Below are 9,346 nucleotides of genomic sequence, written 5' to 3' on the forward strand. Positions count from 1 at the left end.
AATTGTTGTTGAAGAATATAAGACGCCTTGAAATTAAATTTTCCGGTTATAGCTTTTGGAATTATTGATCTTTACTTTCAGTGTTAGTTTCTTTTAACCGTTTTCACAGCTTATTGATATGAATTAAAACCTAAGTTATTTAAATAAAAATGTTTGTTTACTTATGTGCACGCGTTAGAAGTTATACTTCTTTGGCATAAGAAGATAAAAATCTTTTCAAACTTTATATTTTTTGCCATATTCTACGTTTGTAGAAAAAACAACACTAACAGTAGAAAAAAACTAAACTGTTGACTATAGCTAACTTCAGGGTGTCGGTTTTTCGTGACGGTGTGCGCGCGCATCGTAAAAATTTACACCCTTCACATTTCCCTAACGCGCCAAAAAAATGTAACTTCAATAGTAAAATGTTGACTATAGCTAACTTCAGGGTGTCGGTTTTTCGTGACGGTGTGCACGCGCATCGTATACTTCTCTCATCAATTTTCCCTAACGCGCCCAAAGAAGTAATATATCGTTACACTACTCTAATGCCGAGATCTATAGAGCGCGCTTTGACTTAGCTCAAACTTTACTAACGAAAAACTTAGCTTAGTGTACACTTAGCATAAACTATGATTTGGTATTTATAGACATTTTAACGGTAAGATTAAGCTAAGCACAAGCTAAGACAGAAAATGACGAAATACAAAGTGATGTTTCATTTCATGGAATACCTTCTTTATTATTCTTTAAAAAAGTATAACAATAACAGATATTTAAACGTCTAAAACGGTACACATTTATTGATATCTATTTATTTTATTATTGCAATAACTAGAATTTTACAAGTTTACCTTTAGAAAAATTATTTAAAAGTTAAATGACATAATTACAGAGATGACAATAATTTTTTGTTATGTAGAACGGATCGCATTGTTATGACAACTTGTATTTACAATTAAAATTTTCAATCGCTTTTTCACTTTTGCTGTTTCTGTTTGTGTGAGCTGTTACAAATGTTAAATTATACTTTAAAACAACGACTGGCTTTGACTTGGACCTGGACCTAGCTTTATCGAAAGTGACATAATGGAGAATATAGAGAGAGAGTTCTATCTTTAATAGAAAACATTGAAAGGGTAAGAACTGCAGCCGATATGAATCCCCGAATACCAAAAGTATATGTTCGGAACGAACACAACCAAAATGAAGCTAGGACTACGGTCAAAATTGACAAATACCAGTAATATAAATATTGCTTATGCTGTACTGCATAATATAGGTATAGAGAGATGGGATGCTTATGACGATGGCGATCTTGCTGATCAGACACCAGAAGTTGAAGAACACAAAAACAATGAAATATATCCTACCGGTCTAGCATTCCGGCAATCCGTGATTGCCCAATTTAACTCCGTTTTTGGTAATAAAGAAAATCAAACAAAACCTATTGTATTTAATCATTTATTTTCCGATTCTTTTTTTAACTGTAAAGCTTCTAATGATAATTTATTTTTTTGTTGAAGAATCGATTTCTAACTGATTTTTTAATTTTAAATGCTCCATTTCTATCTCATATTTTCTTTTGTTGTTGTCCAACTCTTGCCACAGCAATTTTTTTTAAGGTCCTCAAATGAAGGTTTATTTTTTCTGCTTGCTGATACACTTTTAGTGGTGACTTCAACACTGGTTTCCGTCAACCCAGCTTCTTCAGTCCAGTTGCGGCTTGTTCCCGGCTGATTTACATATTTAAATGTAGCATCTATAGAGGACGCTCTTGCCCTCTTTGGTCTCCAGCTTTAACTATTATTGTCATGATCAGTACCAGCTAAAAAAGTAAACAGTCTAATAAGTAAACATTTAGGAATGTCTTTTATTGGCTAAGATAACCATTAAATTTTTGCCGCGGGCTTATACCTAATTATTGAATGAAGTGTATGAAGATCTTTGTATTTATCTTACAGCATATTGATATTTATAGATAGTGTAGATACTTACAGTATGTGACACGGTAGAGAAGATTAAATATCTAAGATATTAATATTTTTAGGCAAACGAAAATAACAGATTTGAAGCGAGAGTTGAAGTTAGTTTGAATTTTGTTGTCAACATATGTCACTGCTATAGGGCAGATACGACAAAATAAAAAGTCAAGTTAAAGATATGATGGCAAAGTAAATTTTGGGCCATTATTTTTGTTAGGCTTATAGTCAAAGTTTTTGGTAAGTCGTCGATTTCGTGGACTTGAGATTAAGCTAAGCCAACACTCCGAGAGATTCGTAGTTTGCTCTATAAATACCAAATATGACTTAACTCGATAGTTTAGTCTGAGCAAAGTGTAAGTGCGCTCTATAGATCTCGGCATAAGACTGCTCAGTACTACCATGGAGTACTCAGTACTCAATCAGCCACCCATACTTCCTTAATTCATTCTGATATTATATTTGTCCACTTTCAACATATTAAGTTTTATTTATAAAATAAATTTTGCAAAAATTTTTAAATGTTGATGATATAAGTACTAATGTTTCACTCATATCGAAAGTCGTAAAATAGTCGTAAATAGTATCGTTAAAAATTAATGAGTTTGTTTTCAAGTTTACTCTTTAGCCAAGGAAAATACGTCAGCGTGTTCCGTTGGCTATGAGTCTTATGAGGGTAAAAATTCAATTAGTTTGCAAGTAAGCCAACAAATATTTCGCAGTATTTCATCGTGGACGGTGGAGAATAGCTTTTGCATTTCTTCCATTATATAAACTTTAAGTTAATGTAACCTAAGATACTTAGTCTACACAATTATCCGGTTTAGAATAATTTTTGCAGTTTTATTGGAATATAAGTAGGCTTATACATCGACGATTTTTCGGTCAAGTAAAAAACAATAAAACCCTCTTATATGGTAATTACACAGCAAAAGACTGGTTAATTTTATAGCCAGATACCATTTCGTAGAGCGTCCACCGAGGACGATTAAATGATCTTGTGGTATAAAAATTCACCGAACGAGCAAGTGTTAAATACCCACATAGAAAGAAAGTCCATTGGTGCACAACCGGGAATCGAATCTACGACCTCAGGGATGAGAGTCGTACGCTGAAGTCATAAGGTCACCCTGCTTCCTGCTGTATGGTGAAAAAACATCTTGAGGATCCTTCATCTTCAAGTGCTACCGAAATTAGTGATTGTATTTAACAATAATTTTGCAGGCGCATATGCTTTCCTGATTGGCCGGATGGTATCACGACTAGATCCCAGATGGAATACGTGTAAGTAATTTATACTGTTACAAAACTCATTTAATTAATTATGAACATACAGGAACTGTTAACCGACACGAAAGTTGTTTCGGTGTTATATTACATTCTATTACATTGTGTTATTCAATTAAAACTCTAAGTAATGTTTTCGTGCCTTTTCAAAAGTTTTTTGTTCTATGTCGTTTCGTCATATTTTCTATTATTACAGTAAATGATTGTATAAATTGACTCTTAGATTTAGAAGTTAAGCTTTTATGGAATACTTGACGAGGGCAAATAGAATGGGTGAGCTCTTTGAGGCCATCTGTGTATCAACATTAGATAGCGAGAGAGCCATCTAAACCGACAGGAGTTTTACCAAGTTTAAAAATATAAATGACAATACATGTGATACTGTTTAAAAAATAGCATTATAGGGTTATATATGCATGACGGACCAATTCAAGGTCCTTTAAGAAAAGAGCGTACCAATTCTTAAAAGGTCGGCAACCCACTCGCGAGCCCTCTCGCATTCAGAATGTCCATGCTCCTGCCCGTTTGCCTGTTGTTCTATAAAAAAATAATATGAGTTTAAATACGAAATCTGAGTCTATCATAGGATAACTTGTATATTAATCAACTACTTTACAGTTTAAACTTTAAATATACATAGATAGAATATATATATAGATAGATAGCTATAAGTAATCACACCATCAAGCAGGTTAAACAATTACCTATAGTAAATATTACTTAAATTTTTTTTAAGAAATGCAACCTTGAAACGTACACTGTTCAAGTATTGTTCTTGTTGAGTTAAAACTTTACATAAACTTACAAAAGGTAACGAAGAGTATATTGTGTGGAAATTGGCAAGGGAAACTGGAGTTACTTTGACGTTAAGAAATAAAATAAATTTAAATATATAATTGCATGCAAAATAATACAATTCACTATAAAAAGGAAAATATACAGTGAAGAGTAGTAGATCATTTAATATCACAAATTGGGTTACTTTCTACTACTGAACTAGAGAAGGCTAACCCGATATTCATTTACCCGCCGCCGGAACACACTGTCAAAGGGATCGCAAATCAGCTGCCGGCAATTTCAATAGTTACTTTTCAATTTGTGGAGCAGCAAGTTTTTTGTAACGGCTGTATTAAATTAAACTTGATAAAAAATTATTTAATTCAGAACTATTCTCTGGCTCTGATATAACGTACTTGGATACACTACGTTGTATGACACATGCAAGGGCATCATATTTTGTCTTTAAATATTACTATTTTCTAGGAACTAGGTTCGGGAATGGTTTAGATTTACAGTAAGATGTTTTTTTAATAAAGTTTTGTATTTCGTTTCCTAAAAACTTCAGACACCTGATATTTCTATCGCATTTTGAAAGATACTAAATACACTAAATTCCCCTAATTTTTCATTATTCATAATATACTTGCAGTTTGATTTTAGTAAAGGCATAAAATATTTGATTTTTCCTATCAACCTGTCGGCCTGTCTCGTCGCAATCACGATACTATGTTCCCAATACAAAATGAAAATTTGATCAACGAATGTTACAATAAAATGCGAAACGATAGCGGGTTTTATTGTGATGGGTATAACGGTAAGATCTAGCACCTGTCTATGATGAGCCTGGCTTTTGACCAATCACAGCGAAAGGTGTCGTTTATATATCTTTCTAACATAACAAGGGGCAAGCTAGCAGGAGGTTCATGTGATATGGAGTGATACTGCTACCAATAGACTCACATTATCTCGCAAGTGCGTTACTGGTCGTTTCAGAATTGGTACGCAGTTTTCTTGACTCACTCACTTCTTTGACCCTAAGTCGAATTGCCTTGGAAATCGGTGGATAAATAGTTCCACGCCATTTGTGCGCGGCAAAAACTGCATAAAAAATAGCTCAGTTGTGGAACGACGGACGGCAATGTGATACGGGGGATAATTTCGTATTCACCACTATTGTACTGTTTCAGGTATAACGTAATGTTCATGTTGTTGACGTACTTTCTACCAATAATGTCAATGAGTTACACGTACTCCAAAGTCGGGGTTGAGTTGTGGGGCTCCAAATCCATTGGTGAATGTACCCAGCGGCAATTGGACAATGTTAAAAGCAAACGAAGGGTAATTAGAAGTTTTAAATCATAATTTGACTTGAAAGAAAATCGCTGACCTTAATAATTTTGGGCATAATTACACAAAGGGTCTTGACTCCCCATGGGATCTTTTGTATAATGTAGGATTTTAAATGGAACTGATTTTATCTTTATCCAATATTTGACAGTTTGATTTCTTAACTATTGTATGCTTTTGAAGACAAATAATAATTCATAGAATATAAGGTTTTATTTTTAGCGAATTACATCGGGTTGTTAGGCCTAGAAATTATTGCTAAAAGAGCTAATTTGAACAACTGATGACTAATTAGTACCCCATCTACTCCTTACTTTCCTCTTACTGAATGCGCAAACATTTTTTGTACGACAATGGCACGTACCCAAACATTTTACGTCATTAATTTAATTAAATTTTCAGTGCCTCTTGACCCAAAAATACTTTTATATGGTATTAAACTTATTTAAATTGCATGCGTTCTACACAGATTATGTCATCTTAATCGTCTACTAATGAAAAAACTATATAAATACTAGATACCAATGCATAAACAACTTCTTCAAAGGTTATTTGTATTTGTCATACCAAAAAATATTAACATACGATGCTCTTTTGTTTATCCGGAATTCATACTGGTCAAAGCGATTCAAATTTGGAACTATAATACTTAGGACTTTTATGGCTAGTAGTACTCATATTGGAAAGCATTCATTACTCTCTTTTTCTCCAAAAAAAAGATCACTGATAATTCATTGCAGGTGGTGAAAATGATGATAGTAGTCGTTGTGATATTTGCCGTATGTTGGCTGCCGTTCCACGTTTATTTTATCGTGACGTCATATTACCCAGACGTGGTCAACTATGAGTACATACAAGAAATATACCTCGGCATCTATTGGCTTGCGATGAGCAATTCCATGTATAACCCTATTATTTACTGTTGGATGAATTCCAAGTAAGTTTTATCTTAAGACTAGCCCGTCCCGACTTCGCACGGGTGGACATTTCTTTCTTATACATTTTTTGTTGATATGTGTTTTAATATTGTGAAACATTTTTTTTTGTTTTATCATAAATAGTTTTCGCAGCGCATGCGAGGAAATATATTTTATATGCATTTTTTACATTATTGCAACAATTAAAATAGACAGTGATACTGCCTTCAAATGGTAAAAGAACTTTTAAAATTGGTTCAGTACTTTTTGAGCCAATTCGTTGCATACATACTTACATAGAAATCTTTCTTCTTTATAATTTTTTGGATAGATGCGTTTTCTTGTCAGTGTTCTTGGAATATTTAAATTATTTATTTTTAACATAGATTTCGTCGTGGCTTCAAACAATTCTTCTGGTGTTGTGGTGCAATGGGTAATGGTGGTTTTAACCGGCACAGAGGCTTTGGCCCAGATTTACCCGACATGTCCATGAGATCTGTGTCTCCAAGCCGTAAAAATGGTACAAGTAAGTTTAATGGACTAATTTTTTTTTTCTACGTAACGTATTATTATACTCAGTGAGTACTGTTTTGCCTCTAAATGCTTTTTATTTATTAATTATACATGTACTGTTATTTTTAATTTCATCTTTGCCTTTAATGTGAATATTTAAAAAAAAATGTTTAGTATGGAATATAAGATACACGTGTTTAATGACGTGGAATGAGTCATACCTAAATCGGTAGACTTCCCTACTCATCGGTATAGAAGACAGAGGGTGTTGGCAAAAGAAAAAGCCATCGTAAAATCTTGCGGTACTCTTTTAAAAAAGTAATGCTTACACGACTTTTTGATTAGTACATCAAGACTATTTTTTTCTTTTAAAAAAATGTTTTAAAAATACACTATTTATCGTTAGATTAATTTTACCACATTCACATTTTTGTCATGAATAAAGAGAAAGCATAAAGTAAAGCTTATTAATTAAATACTACATAATGTTAAGGGGATATATACAACTCTCTTACGCTTTCGTCTATCACAGGGCTTGTAAATATGGAAAAGTAGACAGGAATATATTCACTCTTTTTAAAAAGTATTCAGTATCCTATTAATATCTACATCAAACCAATTTTGTTCATAAATCCCTCCTCAAAATCCTTTCAAAACCTTTAAAAGGATTTGTCACCAATCAACCCTATTAAATTTAATAAATTATGACATGGAAAATAGGCTCATATTTTTTTTTTCAATAATGCACATTTTATACAATCGCATTTTAATATTGTCTGTTTTAATTGTACATCTACTTTAAACTCAACTCTCAGAACATTCTACTTCGTAGGTATGTTCAAGACGACATTCAGAATGACAAAGTCGAGAAAGTCCAGATCTCCACAATTTCTACATGTCAATAAATAGATGAGCGGTGACCAAGCCTTGGTAACAACTTTATGTTTGTGATAACCATCTACCATTGAATGGCTTAGTAGTTAGATCCTGGCATTGGTCATTGGCCATCCTGCTTATCATGCTTTTTATGGCATTTATTGCTCAAATACACATTGCTACTGCCGCTCTTGTGACTGATTCCAAAACTGTATTATCCTTAAATTAAAGGTCCAAGTTCGTATAGCATCATGAATATGGGCTTTAATACATAGTTCCAATTTATTTCTTCATAGTTGCTATTGTGAGTTATCCATGAATAAGAAACAAATCGCGGCATTCTACTTCTCCTGTGTTTGATGCTATAGCATCGAGGACCTTGCATTATTTTATCCTTAATTAAATCTTATATGTTTATTATCGCATACGTTTTTTTTATATTGGTCTCAACATCCTCACTTCTTATAATTGCATTAAATATCAAACCAATATTTAACTAATTAAATTTCCAACCGATTTGTATATATTTTAACGTAGGAAAAAATTGACCTTTCATGATATTTATAACAGGTACGATGCGAATCTCGCTTCACAGCACATACAACAATACAATGATGAGCAGCATTTGACACCGGCGAGGCACGTGCGCTCGCCGCGGCGACTTCTCTGTAAATGACCCGCAGACCGGAAACGTTGACGAACGGACATGGATTTGACGGGCATATCGCCCTCGACATACTCCTACCCCTCAAGAACTCTATGGTTGAGTATATTCTGTATAAAATATTCTATGTACTTAGTAAATAAACATTAATGATGTCTATAATGTAACTGTAAATATTATTTACGAAAGATTAAAATTTCAATGTTGAGACGTCAAATTTAATAATTGTTGACACAAACTAACAAACACTAATACACAGTTATTACTATTTTTATAAAGTACCTATAAAAGGTCGGTAAGACTAATTTAAGAGAATTACTGTCACTGAATCATCTTAAAAAAACGACTGCGTTAAAGTACTTGAAATGTTGAGTTATGCATGTAATCAATTATAATTTATGTTCGTCAATATATTCTATATTACAATCCTTGAGAAGATAATGACTATATATAATTCTTATAAAAAAACTTCAACATTGTTTGGAATTATTTATAGTATATCAAATTGTGATTAGGTACTCTGAAAGACGACCATTTATTTTGTTTTATCTCACATTTATTAGTTTACTAGTTGACCCGGCGAACTTTGTTCCGCCTTAATGGCAATAAATAAGCAGTTTGGGTTTTTTTATTGGAAAAAATACAAAAAAATTAAATACCTACATTAATCATTCATTATTATTTCTGTATTTTAGTACATAGGTTGCTCTTCACTTAAGTACCTTGTGATACACGACATATTTTGTGTTTTATTATCAGGCGCAAAAACAAACAACGCTGATGGTCTTCCGACCCGTGAACATGCCACGTATAATTGACCATGGGAAAAACATGAATGTTCTAGATTTAAACCACAAACTTTTAAGGATTGGCCTTGTGATTTGTTGATGGTCATGGCAAATGCAAGACGTATCGGAAATTGAAGTCTTTTAAATTCAAACGGCATATCGGTTGGGATCATCGGGATCCTCGGAATAAGAACTTCCTCACCTTTGAAT

At 33.1% G+C, this 9,346-nt stretch overlaps 1 protein-coding gene across 3 annotated transcripts in view; it reads left to right on the top strand.

Annotated features, from left to right (window-relative positions):
* The window catches only part of LOC110995334 (tachykinin-like peptides receptor 99D), a 74,066-nt gene extending 65,163 nt beyond the window's left edge, over positions 1–8,903 (top strand). The window contains exons 6-11 of one of the 3 annotated variants that reach the window (XM_045634347.1): positions 3,189–3,248; positions 5,219–5,369; positions 6,119–6,315; positions 6,682–6,821; positions 7,641–7,738; positions 8,255–8,903. In XM_045634347.1, coding sequence (XP_045490303.1) covers positions 3,189–3,248; positions 5,219–5,369; positions 6,119–6,315; positions 6,682–6,821; positions 7,641–7,717 — 625 coding nt within the window. In that variant the 3' untranslated portion in view covers positions 7,718–7,738; positions 8,255–8,903. The remainder of the gene's footprint in view (positions 1–3,188; positions 3,249–5,218; positions 5,370–6,118; positions 6,316–6,681; positions 6,822–7,640; positions 7,739–8,254) is intronic. The other 2 variants (XM_045634348.1, XM_045634349.1) reach the window with 2 other exon arrangements.
* The last annotated feature ends 443 nt before the right edge of the window (positions 8,904–9,346 follow it).

This window comes from Pieris rapae, chromosome 2 (genome assembly GCF_905147795.1).
Source record: "Pieris rapae chromosome 2, ilPieRapa1.1, whole genome shotgun sequence".
Classification (NCBI taxonomy): Eukaryota; Metazoa; Arthropoda; class Insecta; order Lepidoptera; family Pieridae; genus Pieris; species Pieris rapae.